The sequence below is a fragment of the Dermochelys coriacea genome, chromosome 2, assembly GCF_009764565.3.
Source record: "Dermochelys coriacea isolate rDerCor1 chromosome 2, rDerCor1.pri.v4, whole genome shotgun sequence".
Taxonomy (NCBI): domain Eukaryota; kingdom Metazoa; phylum Chordata; order Testudines; family Dermochelyidae; genus Dermochelys; species Dermochelys coriacea.
Genome location: NC_050069.1, coordinates 225482702 through 225505121, shown reverse-complemented (window position 1 = coordinate 225505121; position 22420 = coordinate 225482702). Strand labels below are relative to the sequence as shown.

The 22420-nt window shown below is 46.0% G+C and overlaps 1 protein-coding gene and 1 long non-coding RNA gene across 2 annotated transcripts in view; one reads left to right on the top strand and one right to left on the bottom strand.

Moving 5' to 3' along the window:
• Window positions 1-15755, bottom strand: part of LOC122459004 — a 26547-nt gene extending 10792 nt beyond the window's left edge. The window contains exon 1 of the long non-coding RNA XR_006279412.1: window positions 15672-15755. This is a non-coding gene — a long non-coding RNA (uncharacterized LOC122459004). The remainder of the gene's footprint in view (window positions 1-15671) is intronic.
• On the top strand, window positions 15615-22420 carry GATAD1 (GATA zinc finger domain containing 1). The gene is made up of 5 exons (XM_038393053.2): window positions 15615-16037; window positions 16404-16529; window positions 18624-18683; window positions 19948-20131; window positions 22012-22420. The coding sequence occupies exons 1-5, from the start codon at window positions 15837-15839 to the stop codon at window positions 22200-22202; spliced, it is 762 nt and encodes a 253-aa protein (XP_038248981.1). The 5' UTR covers window positions 15615-15836; the 3' UTR covers window positions 22203-22420.

Below are 22420 nucleotides of genomic sequence, written 5' to 3'. Positions count from 1 at the left end.
ACTCCATGAGCTTCCCAAAGGCTTTCCATAGTTCCTGCCAGGAAATTAGTTCCTGCATCTGTAAGGATGTCAGAGGGCCAATCTACCCTGGGAAAAAATGTCTGTAAGTGCCTGGCACACACTTTTAGCCCTGATGTTGCTTAGAGCTACTGCTTCCGGCCATCGGGTGGCAAAATCCATGAAAGTCAGTATGTACTGCTTTCCTCTGGGTGTCTTTTTTGAAAAAGGACCCAGAATATCCACAGCTACTCGCTGAAATGGAACCTCAATGATGGGGAGTGGCTGGAGAGGGGATTTGATCTGGTCTTGGGGTTTTCCCACCTCTTGGCACACCTCACAAGACCGGACATAGGTAGAAACATCCTTGCCCATTCCCTCCCAATGGAATGACTTTCCCAAATGGTCTTTGGTTCTGTTCACCCCAGCATGGCCACTAGGATGATCATGGGCTAAGCTTAAGAGCTTTACCCGGTATTAGTTAGAAGTACCAACTGTCTCTGAGGATGCCGGTCTTCCTGGTGTCCACCAGAAAGAGTTTCCTTGGATAAAAGTCCTCTTTCTACAATAAACCTGGATTGATTAGAAGAGCTGAGAGGCGGTGGGTTGCTCCGTGCCACCGTCCAAGCTCTCTGGAGGCTTTCATCTGCTTCCTGTTCAGTCTGGAACTGTTCCCTTGATGCTGGAGACATCAGTTCCTCATTGGATTGTGGACCTAGGCTTGGTCCCTCTGGAAGCGATGCAGGTGATGGTCTGTTTCCGTTGACTGTGAACCGCTCTCCACTGGTGCACTATGTTGGGTTCAGGCTCTGGCTGAGCCACTTGTGCAGGGTTATCTGCTGCTGCTGGTGCAGGTTCGGTGGGGCCCTCTGGTGTTGGGGTTGCAAGTACTGGATTCAGTGCTGGCAATGATTCTGGTGCTGGTTGTTCCGCCGGTTCCAGTTCTGGGACTAGATCCACTACTACTCTTGCAGATGTTGGCATGGGGTCCAGTTCCATCACCTCTGACCGGGTCCTGGTAGAAGTTTCCGAAACAGAAGTTTCCGGAACTGTGACAACTGGTTTAGCCTGGCTGCGGGTAACCATTCCCACCCTCTTGGCTAGCTTCACATGATTGGCCAAAGCTTCCCCCAACAGCATGGGGATGGGATAATCATCATAGACTGCAAAAGTCCACATTCCTGACCAGCCCTTGTACTGGACCAGCAACTTGGCTGTAGGCAAGTCAAAAGAGTTTGACTTGAAGGGTTGAATCGTCACTTGGACCTCTGGGTTGATTAAATTGGGGTCCACTAAGGAAGCATGGATAGCCGACACTTGTGTTCCGGTGTCCCTCCATGCTGTGACCTTCTTCCCGCCCACACTCATAGTTTCCTTCCGCTCTGAGGGTATTTGGGAGGCATCTGGGCCTGAGGCCCTCTGGTGGGATTCCGGTGCAATGAACTGTAATCTGTTGGGGTTCTTGGGGCAGTTGGCCTTTATATGCCCCGACTGGTCACTGGGGCGAGGTGAGTTGCTGGAGAACAGTGTGATGGGACGATAAGGTGTCTGGAGTATTCCTTGGGGTGTAGTTGGGGCCTTGGGCTGCCCCCAGTAGCAGGATGTGGTCTGAGGTTGTCCCTTTTGGTATCCACTCCAACTGCAACCAGGGTTGTTCCTCTCTCCTCCCTCCACCCGTTTTGTTCCGGTTTGCACCGCCTCTCTGGCGGTCTGAGACTGCTCATATTGATCAGCATAAGATGCAAGACTTCCTGCTGAGTCCGTTTTCTTATCCCATAAACACTGTTTTATTTCATCCTTGGACATATTCAGGAATTTCTCCGGTATCATCAAATCCTGCATTCCTCCAAAGTTAGTTACAGCCCATCCACTGAGCCATTTATCAAACTGATCTGTCATCTGGTTTACATAAGCCACATTACTTAGTCCAGGCCCTCTCTTAAGGGTATGAAATTTTACTCTGTAATTTTCAGGTGTAACTTGAAATTGCTTTAAAACCAAATCCTTGAATTTATTATAGTCAGAAACCTCATCAATAGGCATCTTATTGAATACGTCCAGAGCTCTTCCAGTCAATTTTGTGACCAATGTGGTCATCTTGTGAGTTTCAGGAATTTTATGCAGTGTGCACAGTCTCTCAAAGGTGAGAAAATATTCAGCAATATCACTGGATTCATCATACTGTGGGCATAGTCACTCCCATTTGTGGATTGTTGGGGAAGGACTGTAGGGTTATTCAGTACATTCTGCTGAGCCTTTGCCTTCTCTATCTCCAGTGCATGCTTCCTCTCTTTTTCCCTCTCCTCCATTTCTTTTTCCTTTGCCTCCATAGCTCTCCTGTGGGCAGCCACCTGGGTTTTCTCTGCCTCCATAGCTCTCTAGAGGGCAGCCTCCTGGGCTTTTTCTGCCTCTTTCGCTGCCTCCATTTCTTTTTCTTTGGCTTCCAGTCTGGCTAGCTCCAGCCTCTGTATGGTCTTGCTTTCTGTCATCCTAGTCCCTCTGTTTTTAACCTAGCTATTCCCGAGAGTTAGAAAGAAAAAAAAAAACCTGACTTGTAAAATTTTGCTGTGCTGTAACCCGATACCTTTTGCCTCTGATAGCTGTTCTCAGCTTACAGAAAAATCCTTTGTTATGGAGCTGCTCTGTCCCCAGGCAGAGACAGAAAAAACTCTAACTGCTTTCAGCTTAAAACCTGCTTCCAAGCAGCAAAAGGAAAAAAAATGGTCCTTTTAAAATCCTACTTTGCTTCTGCTTCAAAATGATCCCACCGCTCTGCCACCATGTCAAGGTTCTTTCCCCACTCTGAACTCTAGGGTACAGATGTGGGGACCTGAATGAAAGACCCCCTAAGCTTATTCTTACCAGCTTAGGTTAAAAACTTCCCCAAGGTAAAAGCTTTGCCTTGTCCTTGAACAGTATGTTGCCACCACCAAGCGTTTTAAACAAAGAACAGGGAAAGAGACCACTTGGAGACGTCTTCCCCCAAAATATCCTCTCCAAGCCCTACTCACCCCCTTTCCCGGGGAAGGCTTGATAATAATCCTCACCAATTGGTACAGGTGAACACAGACCCAAATCTTTGGATCTTAAGAACAATGAAAAATCAATCAGGTTCTTAAAAGAAGTATTGTAATTAAAGAAAAGGTAAAAGAATCACCTCTGTAAAATCAGGATGGTAAATACTTTACAGGGTAATCAGATTCAAAACATAGAGAATCCCTCTAGGCAAAACCTTAAGTTACAAAAAGACACAAAAACAGGAACATATATTCCCTCCAGCACAGCTTATTTTACAAGCCATTAAACAAAAGAAAATCTAATGCATTTTCTAGCTAGATTGCTTACTGACTTATGCTCAAATAAATTTGTTAGTCTCTAAGGTGCCACAAGTCCACCTTTTCTTTTTGCGGCTACAGACTAACATGGCTGCTACTCTGAAAGCTGACTTTACAGGAGTTGTAAGGCTTGCATTCCTGATCTGTTCCCAGCAAAAGCATGACACAGACAGACAGAACCCTTTGTTCCCCCACCCTCCTCAGATTTGAAAGTATTTTGTCCCCTCTTTGGTCATTTTGGGTCAGGTGCCAGCAGGGTTAACTTAGCTTCTTAACCCTTTACAGGTGAAAGGGTTTTGCCTCTGGCCAGGAGGGATTTTATAGCACTGTATAGAGAAAGGTGGTTACCCTTCCCTTTATATTTATGACAGCTTCTATTGTTCCACAAAGGAGCTTAATTACTTCTTCTGTTTGGCCTGAATGAAGGTGGCCATCAGATTTAACGATGTCTGGGATTGCCCTTAGATCAAAGATACTTGCTGGCAGCCACCCACACACATTAAGTGTTGCTAAGAAACGAAAGACTTGGGCCATGTCTACGCTACCAACTCGATTTAGAGGGTCTGGTGAAGACACACTAAGTCGATGGGAAAGGCCATCTCCCATCGACATCTGTACTCAACCTCCCTGAGAGGCGGAAGCTAGGTCGACGGGAAAGCATCCGGGAGAAGCGCTGGTGTGAACAGCGCTATGTTGGTGGGAGATGCTCTCCCGCCAACATAGCTACCGCTGTTCGTTGGGGCTGTTTTAGTTATGCCAGTGGGAGAGCTCTCTCCCGTCAGCATAGAGCAGCTACACATAGAGCGGCTATCTTACAGTGCTACAGCTGTGCTATTTTAAGGTCCATAGTGTAGACACAGCCTTATTTAAGGCCTGACAACTTTTTTTTTTAATCTCCACTTTCAAGAAACCTCTCGCTCCCTTCCAGTTCTATGACATAGACAACAGGTGGCAGATTTTGTCCTTGTCCCGAAGACCCTATGATCTATCTCTTTGTTCCATGCACAATGAGACTGGGGTCTATTAGTACTACCACCAAAAAAACCCAAAACAAAAAAACTCTCACCACCATCCACACCACTGCAAATCAGAGAACTGTAGGACATAATTTAATAATTAACCATGCAGGGCTTTCTAGTCACCTTTAAGTCAATAGGAGCTTTCACATACACTTCAAAGGGACCAGGATTTTGCCCTCATAATTTAATGGTGCAGGGAAGAGAACAGGATGCAGTCCTCTTCAGGAAAACTGTACTACTTTACCCTCCTAGTAAAAACTTCATTATATCATGTCACTTATGGGAATTAAAACAACTTAAGAGCCACTATACCAAATCAAACAGTTGAATAATGTATTCTGGAATCCTGTTTCCAGCAGTGGCCAAAACTTAATGCTTCAAAGGAAGTGATCCAGCATGGGTGTATCTGTTTGCAGCTGTACAAGACTGGAAGGGCAGGGCAGGAGCCCTTTCTAATCTTTGTTATCAAGTCCTTGACTTTGTTTTTAGAATAGTGCCAGCAATAGACTATCTGTCCTGAAGTATGGTATGTGAATACCTTTATTATTTTAACAGCATAGCTAAGAATATTTTGTTAATCATAGAGCTACCAACCTCTTTTAAAGAGCATTCCAGAGCATTTGGCTGGGAGCCATTGGTGGCAGTGAAAGGCACAGGGTGACTATATGATATGCAGGAAGTTTTAGAACATTTAACTTATTTTTATTAGAGCTAGAAATGATGGAAAATACAAAAACGCAGGAGTGTAATGCTATTATGGGGCAGCACTCAAGGGTATTAAAAAACCTGAAACTTGTTTTGTCACAAATATTTCATTTTGTGGGGTGGGGGACTTTTAGCAGAGATTTGCAGATTTGAAAATAAAAAGAGTTGTTAGATGGTTGTAGGTGTTCTATGGCAAGGTTTTGAACCTGATATGGAGAACTGTTTTCATGCCGGGCTGTTTGTTTTAATGCCAGTTCAAAGCTGTGAAGGGAGTTGATTTACACATCCCCTTCAACACTGGAAATTAACACAAAATATTGTTAACACAAAAGAAGTGAATAGTTAGTTGCTTATCCATGCTGGTGGAAGGATTAAATATAAACAATCTCAATGGTACAAACTAGGTTAAATATGTTAGTTTCAATAACAGTATCATCACCCAAAGAATAACTGGATTATATTTACAAAAATAAAGAACCAGAACACTGAAAAATATATAAAATAAAACATTAACCAACAAAATGAGTTATAATAGTCCCAACCTTCAGAGCACAGCTGAACTTTAGCTCCCTACCTCCTGAAATTGCTATTGGACCAAAACCTCCACTCTTCCTATAACTTCTTATTAAACTGAACAATAACTAGCTTCTACTGTAAAGCTTCTATACATTAAACATAGGGTATGGCTACACTTGCAGATGTAGAGCGCTGGGAGTTAAACCAGCCCTCGGAGAGTGCAGTAGGGAATGCACTGCAGTGTGTTCACACTGTCAGATTCAAGTACACTGCCATGGTCACATTAGCAGCTCTTGCAATGCCACACAGAGCAGTGCATTGTGGTAGCTATCCCAGCATGCAAGTGGCTGCAATGTGCTTTTTCAATGGGGGGTGGAGTGTGACAGGGAGTGGGTTGTGTGCATGTGGGGGGAGAAAAAGGGGTTTTTGGGGGGGCTGAGAGCATGTCAGCATGCTGTCTTGTAAGTTCAGACAGCAGCAAACCCCCCTCCCCCTCCGCCTCTCTCTCTCACACACTCACTGCAACATTCCCCACTAATGGTTGCTTTGTCCCGGAGCAGATAAGCAGCCAGCGGTCAGAAATGGATCACTGAAAGGGCATATCTGCATTCCTGCAGCCAAGTTCAAAACAATGACAAGAGTGGTCACTTGACATTTCCAGAGGCCGATTGCAGTACAGTAATGCAACACCTCGTTCACACTGACGCTGGGGCATTTCAGCCGAGGCGCAGCAAGCGTCATGCTTCTCGTGGAGGTGGATTATCAGGAGCGCTTTAGCTGCAGAGTCCAGGCGCTCTAAGTGCCTTGCCAGTGTGGACAGGTCATGAGTTAGGGCGCCTGAGGCTGCTTTAATCTGCTCTAACTTGCAAGTGTAGCCAAGCCCTCAGACTGCCTCACTAACTGCTGTTTGATATTTTATGCAGCTGCCGTTTCCTTTAATTAGTCACAGATGGGCAGGGCTGGGTCTTATAACATAGTACTCAAGTGTCAGAAAGCAGCTGACAGATTCAGAGCTAAATTTTCAAAAGCTTGTGCAAGCACATACCCCCATATGCTTACTTGGGGGCACAAATGGGAAACAGGTGTAAAAGGGATTTTCCAGTGGGGCAGCTGAGCCTTTGCAAGACATAACCTTGCTGAAAGACATGTGTATGCAAATACATTGGGTTGTGGGTTTGGCTCGAGAATAAGCATACAGTGTCAAACCTCTAGATTAAACAAGGGAGAAGGAGCATCCAAAGAATAGCTCTTCAAAAAGAGTCTCTACTTTCGTTGGGAGATACCAGTCTTCCTTCCCAACTCCAGCTACGGCACAGGTATGCTGCACCACTCCGCTAGCTCTGATGTTCCCAGCCTGTGGGCCACAGCCCAGCAGCTGATCGCACTCACTGCAGCCCCAGAGCTAGATCTGGGTTTAGCAAAACATTAGGGGCAGGCCCAGATCCACAAAAGGACTTAGGGCTTTCAACAGCAAACTTTTAGGTGCCTACAAAATCACTGGAACAAGAACAGGGTCCACAAAACCCACATTAGGCACTGCGGCTACACATACAATGAATGGGGAGAGATAGGCCAACATGCTCTGTGGGGAGCTGCCTAAGCTAGCCCATGGAAAATGCTAAAAAGAGGGGTGTGTCTGAAGCTGCTCCCCTCTAAAGGAGTTAGGCACTTTTCTCAGTTTTCACTCCACAACTAGGAACCCTTATCCTGGCGTTAGGTGACTCAGGCTTGGTCTACACTGCAGAGATACGTCAACGTAAGTCAGCTTACGTCAATCTAATGTCAGTTTACACACTACAGCCTTGCTCCTCCCAATGTAAGTGCCCTACTACTTCGACATAATTACTTCACCATCACAAGAGGCGTAAGGCTTATGTCAGAGTAGTCTGGGCAACACAGTGTCTCTGTAGACCAGTAGTCCCCAAACTTTTGAGGGTTGCCCCAACACACACACGCCCTCCCAGAGCTGGGCCCAGGAGTGTGGCCATGGCTTGGCGGGGGAGAGGGATGGGATGGGGTAAGGGAGCAGGGACTGGGGATGTAGCTCGGGTTGGGTCTGGGGACGGGAGCAGGGCCATGGCTGAAGCCACAGTCAGGGACTGAGGCTGGGAGTGGAGCAACAGCCCGGCTGCAGTAGGGGCTGATAGCCAGACCTGCGGCCAGGTGTGGCTCCATTCCTGACCCCGACCCGACCCCACCCCCAGGCCAGAAATGGAGCCTCGGCCAGCCACTGAGGGCGGGAGCGGAGCCGCACCGAGACTGGGGATGGGGCCAGGCAGGACCGTAGCAGAGTTGGGGGCAGAGAGGGGCTGGGTGGTGCTCCCTCCCTGCCCCCCCCCGGGGACTGGCCCGAGCCCTGCTGCCCCCCCAACATTCTTCCATGCATTAACAAAATATATTAGTTATCAGTCTGGGATAGAAGTGGTCACCCTTTTCTGCCCTTGTTTCTATTCTGACAAGGGACACTATGGCAACATGATGCACAGAAGCTATAAGAGTGACAGTTGGGAAAGGAAGTTAGAGAAAAACAAGGCAGGTGGTGGGGAAGAATTTAACTTTAAAGGTGGAGTAAAGAAATAGAGGTCACCTTGCAAAAACTCTGATACACAAGATACTGAAATAATTAAAAAATACATACAGTTATATAGGGAAGACTTAAAGAAGAAGGGAAAGAAAAGAAACAAAGGGTTCGGGACAAAGTTTAAGGGAACAAAAAAGGAAAAGGAAAGGTTTTAAAACAGGAAGAGGAGGAGAAAACTGTAATTTAAAATGCAGAGTTTCTTAGACAACTGGTGTGAAACAGAAGAACAAAGAGAAGTCATAAAAAATGGCTCAGAAGCCAGTACAAAGCAGGACATCCTCAAAAGCAAAAAATATTGGCTGCAATTCCCTTTGGCCACAGGTATTATATTTGAATGGAACAAAGGAAGAATGACCCTTGTAAATATTGTCTGGTAATTATGCAATTGGTAACATAATACGCCAAATATTGAACTGATTGGAAGTCACCTAAGCATGAACTATCAAGAACTAAAGTCATTGGAGTCATTTAATGAAAATCCCTAAACTGGTAAACATGTCAGAAGTAAACATGGCAGAGGTGCTTAATGACTTCTTTGTTTTGGTTTTCACCAAGTAGGTTGGTGGTGATTGGACATCTAACATAGTGAATGAGGTAGGATCAGAGTCTAAAATAGGGAAAGAACAAGGCAAAAATTACTTAGACAAGTTAGATATCTTCAAATCACCAGGGCCTGATGAAATGCATCCTAGAATACTCAAGGAGCTGACTGAGGAGATACCTGAGCCATTAGCAATTATCTTTGAAAAGTCATGGAAGATGGGAGACATTCCAGAAGACTGGAAAAGGGCAAATATAGTGCCCATCTATAAAAAGGGAAATAAGGACAGGGAATTACAGACCAGTCAGCTTAACTTCTGTACCTGGAAAGACAATGGAACAAATAATTAAGAAATCAATTTGCAAACACCTAGAAGATAATGAGGTGATAAGTAAGCGTCAGCATGGATTTGTCAAGAACAAATCATGTCAAACTGACCTGATAGCTTTCTTTGACAGGGTAACAAGCCTTGTGGATAGGGAGGAAGTGGTAGATGTGGTATATCTTGACTTTAGTAAGGCTTTTGATACGGTCTTGCATGACCTTCTCATAAACAAACTACGGAAATACAACCTAGATGGAGCTACTATAAAGTGGGTGCATAACTGGTTGGAAAATCGTTCCCAGAGAGTAGTTATCAGTGGTTCACAGTCATTCTGGAAGCGCATAACAAGTGGGGTCCCACAGGGATCGGTTCTGGGTCTGGTTCTGTTCAATATCTTCATCAATGATTTAGATAATGGCATAGAGAGTACAGTTATAAAGTTGGCAAACAATACTGAGATGGGAGGGGTTGCAAGTGCTTTGGAGGATAGGATTAAAATTCAAAATGTCTGGACAAACTGGAGAAATAGTCTGCGTATATAGGTTGAAATTCAATAAAGGACAAACGCAAAATACTCCACTTAGGAAGGAACAATCAGTTGCACACATACAAAATGGGAAATGACTGCCTAGGAAGGAGTACTGCGGAAAGGGATCTGGGGGCTTGGTGGGTCACAAGCTAAATATGAGTCAACAGTGAAACGCTGTTTCAAAAAAAGCAAACATCATTCTGTGATGTATTAGCAAGAGCAATATAAGCAAGAGAAGTAATTCTTCTGCTTTACTCCGCACTGATTAGCCCTCAACTGAAGTATTGTGTCCCGTTCTGGGCGCCATATTTCAGGAAGGATGTGAACAAACTGGAGAAAGTCCAGAGAAGAGCAACAAAAATGATTAAAGGTCTAGAAAACATGGCCTATGAAAAAATTGGGTTTGTTTAGTCTGGAGAAGAGATGACTGAGAAGGGACATGATAACAGTTTTCAAGTACCTAAAAGATTGTTACAAGGAGGAGGGAGAAAAATTGTTCTTCTTAACCTTTGAGGATAGGATAAGAAGCAATGGGCAAAAATTGCAGCAAAGGCGGTTTAGGTTGGACTTTAGGAAAAACTTCCTACCTGTCAGAGTGGAATAAACTGCCTTGGGAGGTTGTAGAATCTCCATCATTGGGGATTTTTAAGAGCAGGTTGGACAAACACCTGTCAGGGATGGTCTAGATAATATTAGTCCTGCCTTGAGTGCAGGGGACTGGACTAGATGACCTCTCGAGGTCCCTTCCAGTTCTATGTTTCTATGATTCTACCAATCCCTGTGGGGAATTGCATATATTGGTTCAAGAAGCTCAGCAAACGAAGAACTGAGAAGTGTATAACATGACCAGCCTGAGATAGTGGTTGGGGAGCACTCTTCCTTGATCCAAGAATTGTATTGACACTGTAATCAATAAGGATAGATCCTGCAAGAAGGGTTTGAGACCTACCAGGGTGGTTCAATGTGGTAGATAGGTATTACCTGTACTTTTATAATAAAGAACAATTTGATTCTGACAAGTTAAGGTTCATTAATAATGTAATGAAAAAAGCTGATGGAGACATTATAATGTTACACATCGTCAGAAATGTTTGCTTTCCATTGAAATTCATCATTAAGTTTCAATCCTCCCAATACCTACGTACATCATGGCACACTACTGTAATGTTAGGGATTGTCACTCTTTTATAAATGGTGACATGGAAAGATTAAACTTTGTAATGAATTTCCATGTTTTTCAGGGTTTAAGCCAATGCCCTAACATTCTTTGTCAGTAGTGGCAAAACTTTTCCTGTCAGGCCCCCCCTTACCAGTAATGGACTCTGTCTGCGCAGTGCTTCCATTATTGCACAGTTGGCTCAGCAGAGGAGCATGAGCTGAAGGTGGAGCTGGGGATGAGGGAAAAACTGGGGATGGGGGAGGAGCTGGCCTGGGGGTGGAAAGGGAATGAGGGCAGAGCGAGCTGGGCTGGGGCCAGGCTGAGGTTGGGAGCTGAGCCGGGGTCTGGGTTGGGAACAGAGCTGCAGCCGCAGCCAGAAATGCAGCTGTGGCTGGGGCTGGGGCCAGGAGCAGAGCCCTGGCTGAGGCCAGGGCTGGGGCCAGGGGCAGGGGCAGAAGGGAGCTGCGGCCAGGGCCAGAAAGGAGCTGGGGGCAGAGCAGGGCTAGGTGGTGCTCCTTCCTCCCCCCGTGGGGCTGGCCTGGGCCCCTCTGCACCCCCCCCCATGTTCCTCCATGCCTCCTAGAGGGGGCATGCCCCACAGTTTGGGAACCACTGTTCTTTGTCATATTATTGTAATAATTACCAAAATTTATTAGCCTCATGCAAACATTATGCAGTCTGCTATACTGTATGTATAAAAAAGGTTAGCATATGGAGAACTGGAAAACTTCTGATTAATTTTTATGGAACATGTGTGATTCAGTTTCCCCTCTCCCTTTGTATTGCTACTTGTCAGATGGGAAGGCATTATTTATTTAGTGAAACAAGACAACCAATGTAGTGACGGGTTGGAAGTTTCCAAAGCACAAGCTATCAGGAACAAAAGTCACTGGAGAGTAATTAATAAAAATACCCAGAGGGGTAAACATGTCTGGAGACGTATCAATCTCTGGGGAGGAATTGCATATACTGGTTTTGACTGGGTTTCAGAAGCTCAGCTAACAAAGAACCGAGAAACATATAAAGCAACCAGGCTGATATAGAGGACCGGGGGAGGGGGGAAGGGAAGGCACTCTCACTTGATCCAAAAACTGTATTGACACTGTGACCAAGAGGGGACAGACTCTGCAGCAAGTGTTTGAGACCTACCAGGGTGGTCACACGGGTGCCATGTTTCAGATTGGTATTACCCGGTAAGTATGTGTGTAAGCTGTTTATTGATTTATGATATCATAAAATCATAGACTTTAAGGTCAGAAGAGATCATTATGATCGTTTCGTCTGACCTTCTGCACAACGAAGGCCACAGAATCTCACCCACCCACTCCTGTAACAAACCCCTGACCTATGTCTGACCTATTGAAATCCTCAAATCATGGTTTAAAGACTTCAAGGTGCAGGAGAATCCTCCAGCATGTGACCCGTGCCCCACGCTACAGAGGAAGGCAAAAAAAACCCCAGGGCCTCTGCCAATATGCTCTGGAGGAAAATTCCTTCCCGACCCCAAATATGGCGATCAGCTAAACCCTGAGCATGTGGGCAAGATTCACCAGCAAGACACCTAGGAAAGAATTCTCTGTAGTAACTCAGATCCCACCCTGTCTAGCGTCCCATCACAGGCCATTGGGCATATTTACCGCAATAGTCAAAGATCAACTAATTGCCAAAATTAGGCTATCCCATCATACCATCCTCTCCATAAACTTATCAAGCGTAATCTTGAAGCCGGATAAGTCTTTTGCCTCCACTGCTCCCCTTGGAAGGCTATTCCAGAACTTCACTCGTCTAATGGTTAGAAACCTTCATCTAATTTCAAGTCTAAACTTCCTGATGGCCAGTTTATATCCATATGTTTTCTCTGTAGTGCTTTTGTTCTAAATAAATACTTTGCTTTTTGATTATGAAGGCTGGCTGGTCATCATAGCTGTGAGAGTGCAGAACTACAGGTGCTGAACTAAACTCAGACTTTCTAAGATGGTCACAGTGAATTGCAGGAGGAATTTCAGCCTAAATTCCCAGTCTGCAAGAAGAGGATCGTGGGTTCCCACCCAAAAAGATGACATCTAGAGGCCTGAGCAGGACACTGTCAAGTAGGCAATGAAGGGATTAGAGGTGGAATTGCCTTGGGAACTGAGACACACCAAACATATCGCCACAAATTCAGTACATTTTCATATATGCTACTTTGCTACTTCCGCAGAAAGTAGGAGACGTCTGGGCAAAAACGTACAGTTAACTAATCTAATGCAGAAGATTTTAAGGCTTCTGAATCATCCTCCCACAGGCATCAATCCTGCAAACTGGTCCACCCTTAAATCTGCACATTGTCCCAGTTAAATCAATGAGATTCCATACTGGTGGAGGAATCCACCATCCAAATCAACTTGTAGAATCAGAGGCATACTGAATTTTAAGGTTGTGCTTTTGCATCAAGCTGGAGACTGCTGTGCTACTGTTAATAAAAGTGATTACATTATTTGGGTTCCTTTATTTTTCCATATTGCAGAAATCAATGAAAAGTGACTAAAAACAGGAAAAGAAAACTGCTGACTTTTCTTGTAAGAATATCTTAACAAAAGGCCGACTCAGCCTGAGGCACAAACTGAGGCCTCAGTTTATCAACTGACCTAGTGTGGGAGCTGGAGTCCACTCAAGTCCCATTCAATTGCAGAATCGGGGCCCAAGCAGTATATACTTGGAGGCCACTAATTCAGCCCTCACTCAGCCAAAATATTCTTTTGTTTTGAATTGTAATTTAATCTCTGTTCCCCACTTTTTGTATGAATTTCGTGCTTAGAAAAGTTACGAAGTGACAACCCTGCATTCTGAAGTCCTTTACTGGTCTACAGAACAGTATAGCTCTAGCAAAGCACGTTTCTTACTCAGTACACTTGCTCCCCAGGTGGGTGTCACAGTTGCTGACTTGAGTGGCTAAAATAAGGCCCTGATCTTGCAGTCAGACTTGCACAAGCAGACCTCTGAGCTGTGCATGGCCATGATTCTGTTAGTACCAACCCTATTGTAGGCTTGGGGCCTATGTTTTTAATGGTTTTACTTTCACTCGTTTGCTATCATTCACAAACGCCCTTCATTTTGAGGGGCAGCACTCATTTTAGTCCCCAAGTTACCTACATTCCACAAAAATGTACTGTCCCTTCACTTGTTGAAAGACAAGATAACAACTTAAATGGACAAATTTCTGTTGGTGAGAGAGACAAGCTTTTGAGGCACACAGTTCTTCTTCAGGTTGAAAGTTATTTACAGCAGAAATAAGAAATCATGGCATTGAGGTTTAGGGTTGCCAACTTTCTAATAAAACAAAACTGAACACCCTTGCCCCGCCTCTGCCCCAAGGCCCCGCCCCCACCTCACCCCTTCTCCGAGGCCCCACCCCACTCACACTATTCCCACTCCCTCCGTCACTTGCTCTCCCCCACGCTTGCTCACTTTCACCGGGCTGGGGTAGGGGGTTGGGTTGCACGATGGAGTGAGGGCTCCAGCTAGAGATGTGGGCTCTGGGATGGGGCCAGGGATGAGGGGTTTGGGGTGCAGAAGGGGGCTCTGGGCTGGGGTCAAGGGGTTCAGAGTGTGGGAGGGGGTATGGGCTTTGGGCTAGGGGTGCAGGCTGGGGTGCAGCCAGAAATGAGGGGTTCAGGGTGTGGGCTGGGTATGAGGAGTTTGGTGTGCAGGAAGGGTCTCTGGACTGGGGCCAAGGGGTTCAGAGCTCTGGAGAGGGCTCAGAGCTGGGGCAAGGGGTTGGGGCATGGGAGGGGGTGCGGCCTCAGAGAGGGAGTTTGGGTGCAGGAGGGGACTCAGGGCTGAGGCAGGGGGTTGGGGCCCAGGAGAAGGTGCGGGCTTAGAGAGGGAATCTAGGTGCAGGAGGGGGCACAGGGCTGGAGCAGGGGTTAGGGTGCAGGTTCCGGGTGGTGCTTACCTCAGGCGGTTCCCAGGAAGCAGCCGGTGTGTCTCTCCGGCTCCTAGGTAGAGGCACAGCCAGGTGGCTCTACGTGCTGTCCATATCCACAGGTACTGCCCCCACAGCTCCCATTGGCCACGGTTCCCTGCCAATGGGAGCTGCAGAACTGGTACTCAGGGTGGGACCAGCGGGCAGAGGCCCCGTGGCCATCCCTCTGCCTAGGAGCCGGAGGGACATGCCAGCTGCTTCCCAGGAGCCATGCGGAGGAAGGTAGGGAGCCTGCCTGCACCGCCAACCGGACTTTTAACAAGCCGCCAGGGTCCCTTTTCAACCAGGTGTTCCAGTCAAATACCGGACACCTGGCAACCCTTAATGAGTTACAGGATTAGTTATTTACACTACAGGAGTGAACCCTACAGTATTTTTAAGTTACCTGCATTCATATTTTTGTGTCCCTGATTCTGCCTCTTTGTCACACATTCCATCCCACATTTGGGCTGTGGCAGGTTAAGAGGTATTGTTGTTAGCCCTGCAAAGCCAAGTCAGCAAAAAGGCAGAATAAGATGGAGTCTCTTCCTCCATTTGCTGTGGTCCCAACTTTTTTTTTTTTTTGGGGGGGGGGGAGGGAGAGATACATGCTAGAAAGACTGGGGTGGGTGCAGCTGCCTCCATATTCTGGATCCCCGCTGGGGGAGGGATTGCTAGGCCGGTCGGTGGAATGGGTGCAGCTGAGCGGTGTACTGCGGGGTGGGGTTTGCTGGGCGCTGAGCCAGGCTGCGTGCGGGCGGGTGCTATGCGGCTGGGCACTGGGGTGTCTGTGTGTGGAAGAGTTGGGACCAGGGACAGGCTGTGTGTGTGGACGGGCTGGGCTGGGGGGGAGGTGTGCCGCCAAGCCACGCTGTGCAGTGAGGGGTTGAGTGCTGAGCTGGGCACAGCGGGGGGGCAGGGGTGGGTGCCAGGCCGGTGCAACCGGGCCAGGCCAGGCTGGGAGGAGCTGGGCTCGGGGGAAGGGGATTGGGGGGCCGGGCCGCGGGAGGCGGGCGCCCACGCAGCAGCCAGCAGAGGGCTCGCTCCGCTCCGCTCCGCTCCTCCCGCCCCCTAGCTGCTCCGCGGCGCCGCTGCCAGCAGCACCCGCCCGGGCCGGCGGAGGAACGGGGCGGCCCAGTTCGGGCGGCCGGGCTCGCTGTGGCTGCGGCCCGGGCCGGCGCCGAGGATGCCGCTGGGGCTGAAGCCCACGTGCAGCGTGTGCCGCAGCACCTCCTCCTCCATGTGGAAGAAGGGCGGCCAGGGCGAGATCCTCTGCAACAACTGCACGGGCCGCGCCGGGCCGCCCGGGCCCGGGCCCTTCGCCACCACCTCGGCCGCCGCCCAGCACAGCAACGGGGGCGGGGGCGGCGGCGGCGGCGGCAAGCAGGTCAGGCTGCCGGGCACCCGCTGGTGCTGCCAGGAGGGGCCGGGGTCCCGAGGCGGCGGCGGCGTCCCCCTGGGGCTTTACGCGGGGCGTGACACGGCCGCGCCTTCCTGCCCCCCGGCGGGCAAAGGGCGGAGCCCGCGGCTGCAGCGCCCGGCCGGCTGGCAGGCAGCGTCCGCCGCCGGGCCTCTCGGGGGAGCTGCTGCGGGGGCAGCCTGGCCGCCGCTACGCGCCCCCGGGGAGCGAGGGGAGTCGCAGTCGGGCCTAACCCGCTTTCATGGCGAGCCCCTTTATTGAGTGTGTGAACGGCGTCAACCCGTAACACGAACCCTCCTTCCCCGCTTTCTCGTTTCATTGTCCGCCGGACAGAGCAAACAGGAGATCCACAGGAGGTCAGCTCGGCTGAGAAACACAAAATACAAATCTGCTCCGGCTGCGGAAAAGAAAGTTTCCACTAAAGGCAAAGGGAGAAGACATATTTTCAAGTTAAAAAATGTAAGGTGATTGTGGCTGTAATGTCTTGTGCTCATTGTAATTATACTGGCTAAGGCTTGGTCTAAGCTACCATTTGTGTCACTCGGGGGTGTGAATAAGCCGCCCCCCTGAGCCACGTAAATTACACTGACCTAAGGGCTATGTCAGCGGGAGAGCTTCTCCCGCCCGCACAGCTCCCGCCTTTCCAGAGGTGGATTTATTCTGCCCACAGGAAACGCTCTCCCATCTGCATCGAGCCTCTTCACCAGAGGCGCTACTACTGCTGCATGAGTGCAGCTACACGGCTGTAGCGCTTCTAGTGTAGACTAGCCCTAAGTAGTGTGTGCTGACACTCCTTTTGACACACAGCTCTGGTGTTGCAGTCTTCTCAAAGCAGTGTCTCCACATGCCAAGGTAATCCAGGTCTGCAGAAATGTTGGTCATTTCTCCAAAGAATTACTCCTTTTCTGCAGGAAAAACAAATTAAACCCGAACTGAGTCCAGCTCGGCTGTCCCAATTTCTGAGTCAGTCCCTTCACTTTTCCCAGGGTGGATAAAATCGATGCCTTAAAAATCCAATTTGCCTTTTAAAAAAAATAATAATAATAATTTCAGTTAAATACACATTTATTTTTTGAAAATAAATCTGTAATTTAAAATCAAAATAGAAAGTGGCAACCTATGATGCATTAAATTAATGTAATTTAAAATAAATAATATTGAACAATATATGTTTGCTGTTAAGTTTTTTAAATAAAGTTGAATCATTGAACTGGTGGAAAACACTGGCTAAGCATCTGGAACCAGAATTTGCTGAAATTTTAAACTAGCTTTTGGCAGCAGCAGCTTCTTCTCCGGTTGCAGAGAGAATATTTTCTTCAATTCAGTTATTCAGCTAGTTCAGTTCAATACAAGGTCATGTAAAGTTAAGAAACCAATTAGAAGTTGAAAAAGCAGGAAGGCTTCTTTTCCTCTTCCAATCTATTAACAAAAACTGCAAGATGATGAGATCTGCTAGTTCTAAAATCTTGGAGAACACAGTGACCACAAACAAGTCAGTTAAATTCACTAACTACAGAGAATACTTTCCATGTTTTGTATTTATAATTGACTTTTATTAAACAAATTTTTACAAACTTTTTTTTCTTATGAATCTAACACATTTAGGGTAGTTTTATTTAATAAAAAAATTAATACTGTTTTTGTGCATTTGTAATTTAATTTGAATTTCCATCCCAATAGAGCTTGACAGCAATTGCAAGTTAAAAAAATCATCTAATAAATGCATTATTTACCATTTTCTAACACAATAAAATGTTAAAATGAATAAATATAAGTTAAGCTATATAATTAATATGTATAGATATAACAATCTTCCTGGTTAGCAAAAAAGCTCAAAATTTAGTGTACAGCCTGTATTTAGTTGCAAATAACCATCTTTGAATGGTTGCCAAGCAAGAATCAATCTTCCTTAAGTACAAATACAAAACAATTTAAATCGATTATTTAAATGAAGGTTTCCTGCTTGCTAATTTAAATAATTATTAAAAATTGCTTTGATTTAAATTTAATCCACCCTGATTTCTGATGACATGTTCATTTGACCCTGTTGTAGTTTCTTTTGCAACTTCATTCACGCAATCAGCCTTTAGTCAGGATAGGATATGGTTGCAGTGTCAGGTACACAGGTTTGGATTGTTCCTAGCTCTGAGCAGTATAAACAAACCTGCTCACATGTCTCTGTGTAAGGGGTCATTCTGCCTCTTGGTTTGAACTGAGTTATCAAGGCTCCTGTGGTTTCTTCTCCTCTCCCCCGCTTTCATGTTTAACAGTGAGACTGATCATACAAGTTTATAACCAGCCTTTCTCTTCAAGACCTCATTTTTGAGGTAATGAACATTAGTGGTGTCATTGTCTCAATTTTTATTATAAAAATGGATGTATTTAGAAAAATTCTAATTTCCTGTCCATTCTTTTTTATGTGAAAGATTGTGCTTTAGTATCTTAGATTTGCTAGAATTTTCTTTCCTATTTCTCTAGAATACAATAACATTTTCTTCATGAATTTTTCTACCTTTGTAACTTCTAACTGTTTTTATGTTGTTGTTTATTTAGCCCATCAAGGCTCCTGAGTCTGTATCCACTATAATTACAGCAGAATCCATCTTTCATAAGGTATTTATGGTTTATATAGAGAAAAAGATGATATTCCTCCAAGACTTTCAAAAGTTATTGCAGATAGATAGTGAAAAGACTTTATTTACAAAAAGTGTTCTTCCTTTCACAAACTGAATTCTTGAGGATCCCAGCATCAGTGTGTTGTATCATCATATTGCTGCCCCCAATCATGGAAAATTGTTTAGCCCAGAAGTTTTAATCGCTTTTCTCTCCAGAGGTTAAGCATTACATTGTGTAAAGAGAACCAGCTTTTTAATTGAAAAAAAAATTGCAAAAACACACTTGTGAATTTATGAAAAAGTGTCAGCTTTCACTGTTACTCTGGGAACCAAGCAAAATTGACATTTACTTTCAACAGTAGTTCAAATTTAGTGTGGTGGGCCCTATTTTAAGTAGAGGGCATATCACAGATATGTTGCAACCAGTGGCAACACTCTAGAAGTTTCAAACAAGAGGACAGTATATATTTGACAAGTCAAGGAAAGAATAAACCAGACTTCAAAGGGAAAGAATGTTCTGAGGAAGTTCTGTTGTCAAAATATTGGTGTGTTTAGCACTTCTACAAAAATAAATGTATGTTTTCATATTTTCTTCTTTAATAGGATGTCTAAGGTATTTTATTTGTAGCAGTGTTTATAGCTGGGACAGTGCTCAATCATATATAGTATTCTTTAAAAACTAAGGGTGTTCTTTATCTTTTTTTTTTTTTTTTTCCCAAAGGGAAAAATCAAAGCCAGTATTAACTGATAACTTATTTATCTCAAAGACCTGTTGACGCTACCAAAAACTTGTTTGCTGGCTGGTTACTCTTTGTGCTGCCATGTGTATGGAAGGCCTTGGTCAGTAATCCACAACTTCTGGCTCTAGAGTCTAGAATCACATGTAGCTGTTGGGAACAGCATGTAGACTGGCTCTTGTGGTGCCCTGAAGAATTGTACTTGTGTTAGTGAAGCAGTGTCCACTTCTACAGGATAGAAACTCAGGCCCCTAGAGATTAGGTGATGATGCACTGACCATACTATGGGTGAAGAATAATTCAATTTTACGGCATCCCTTTCCCTTGGTTTGAAAGGCTGAATTGTTGGAGCGCTTGGAGAAGAGTGCAGTTTATCTGGACTGCAGATGAGGTCTAAGCATTGTGCCTACAAATAAATGGCGTAAGGGAGGGAAATTTGGTATTTAAAGCATCCCTGAGGAAAGTTCCAGGCAGTTGCTAGTAAAATCAGGTTTTTTAAAAAGTAATTATCTGTGTCTCTTCCAGGGAGTGTACTATCAAATTGGAGATGTTGTTTCAGTGGTTGATGAGCAGGATGGAAAAACATACTATGCTCAGATTAGGGGGTTTATTCAGGACCAATACTGTGAAAAGAGTGCAGCTTTAACATGGCTCATTCCTACCGTAGCCAGTCCCAAAGACTGTTTTGACCCTGCATCCTATATCATAGGTAAGCGCCAAGATTTCCTATCATAACTTGTATACATGGCTACACTGGTACAAAAAAATCCTTGTATAGACTATGCCTATCTGTGGTGTAGTTTATAGAGTACTTTGTTGTTCTCCCTGACCACCATTCATGTAGTTTTTAGGCCCAGATCCTGTGAACACAAGACACAGGAATAAATGTGTGTGTGAGTAGTCCAATTTGAATTGAATGGGATTACTTATATGCACAAAAATAATCACAGCCTTGTGATTATTGTTGTGGGCTTGTGGACTTAATTATCAGAATCTAGCCCTAGGGATATTAGTCCTGGCTGATAAAGTAGGCAGTTTATTATACAGGCCTGTGTGATGGTTCCAGAACAGTTTCTATTACAAACATCAAGTAGGAATATATTTGAGAAAAATGAGCTGGAGATGCAGTTCAAGCACAGAGAGCAGCTAAATTCATTACGTATATTTTTTTCAGCTCTACTCATAACTACTGGAAGAATGCTTCAACTCGAACACAGAATGGAACAAATTTTTAAAGTTTTTGATTGAAATAGTAGTGTTCTCAGATATTGCTGGCTGTTGTTCCATTATATATAATGTATAAAGCTTTAAAATGTCATCCTTGGGGAATTTTGCGCCAGTGTGTGTGCGCAGAATTCATGTGCTCTGCAGATTTCTTTGCTTCCCTGCAGAAAAATGACTCTAACAGGGAAGCAAAGGGAGGATGCAAGAGCAGTCATGCACCACTCCCTAGCTGCACAGGTGCATCGTTTCAGGCACCCGGACTAGCTGGTGGAGAGAGAAATCACCGCAGGGCTGGGGACACCCAGCCAGTGGCTCCTACCCTGAGCTAGGATCAGCTACTAATCCCAGCTGGGCTGGAGGCAGGAAAGGACAGGACTTCCTCTTCCCCTGCAAGGAGTGACTGGGGCTGTATCAGACCCATGCCCAGAAACCTCCCCCAGCTGCAGGAAGCTCAGCATCCTCCCCTGCTTCCTGCCCCCATAGCTCCATCAGCTGCAGGGGGAGGGGTCACTGTAGAGGGAGCTGCTCCCCCATCCACCCAACCCTGTGCATCTGTACCTCTCATACCCTGGGAAATACCGCCGCCAAGTCTCATCCCATACACCCAGAACCCTCCTAGCTCTCCATACCTGAACCCCACCCCACTGAACCTCAACCCCTGCACCCAGACCCCCTGCCTCTGGACCGCCACTCCTGTACCCAGACCACCCCCCGCTGAGCTTCCTGCACTCAAACCCCACCCTGATGAGCCCCACCCCCTGACCAAACTGAACCCCCACCTAGTTGCACTCAGACCCCCCTGTGGAGACTCCCACACCCAGACCCTTTTGCTGAGCCCCAACCACTTTCACCTGGAAGACCCTGCAGAATCCCATTTTCCCCTGCACCTGGAATACCCACCACCACCACCAACGAACCTCTGTGCATCCCGATCCTCCCCCACCTAGACCCCCCACTGAGCTGCCTTCATCCAGATTGTTCCACACAGAATCCTCTAACCTCACACTTGGATCTCTCCATGCTTGGATCCTGCCTGGTTGAGCCTGCCTGACCTACACCTGGTGTGCCAGACCAGGCCAGGTGCAGAGGGGCAGGGGCCCACGGTGTTTCTGAGGCAGTCCCAGGCCTTGTGCTGTGTCAGCCTCACCACTGAGTCTGTGTCCCGGGGAGGGGAGATGGAGAGGCTGCAGGGTGATCTCCCACCTTTGTACAGCCAGTGGCCTGTGCTCTCCACTGCCATGCTGGAGCTTCTGCATTTATTTATTGACAAATAAAACTTGCAGAATTTTAAAATATTGTGTGCAGAATTTTTAATTTTTTGGTGCAGAATGCCCTCGGGAGTAAAAACGTTACTTTGTTTTTTAGGACCAGAAGAAGATCTTCCAAGGAAAATGGAATACTTAGAATTTGTTTGTCATGCACCTTCAGAATATTTCAAATCTCGATCGTCTCCCTTCCCCACAGTTCCTACTAGACCAGAAAAAGGCTATATCTGGACTCATGTCGGACCTACTCCTGCAATCTCCATCAAGGAAACTGTTACCAACAATTTATAATCTTTGTTAGAGTACCATTTAAAAGTATATTAGGTGTATTCTCAGCCTCCATCTGTACATCTATTACAATAATTTTTTTTCTAAACTGTTTGGTTGGCCATATGGATTATGGTGGTGGTGATTTTTTTAAAATTTCTGACTTTTGAAAGAAAATTTTCTTATTTGATGCTTCTGTTCCCTCCCTTGCTCCAATTAAAGCCACTTGTTTTGTCACCGTT

Excerpts from the sequence above, each read along its gene's own strand:
- GATAD1 (XM_038393053.2), top strand. The coding sequence starts at position 15,837 with ATGCCGCTGGGGCTGAAGCCCACGTGCAGCGTGTGCCGCAGCACCTCC. Across the intron at positions 18,684-19,947 it reads CAGAATCCATCTTTCATAAG|GGAGTGTACTATCAAATTGG; the intron begins GTATTTATGGTT and ends TGTCTCTTCCAG. Across the intron at positions 20,132-22,011 it reads CCCTGCATCCTATATCATAG|GACCAGAAGAAGATCTTCCA; the intron begins GTAAGCGCCAAG and ends TTTGTTTTTTAG.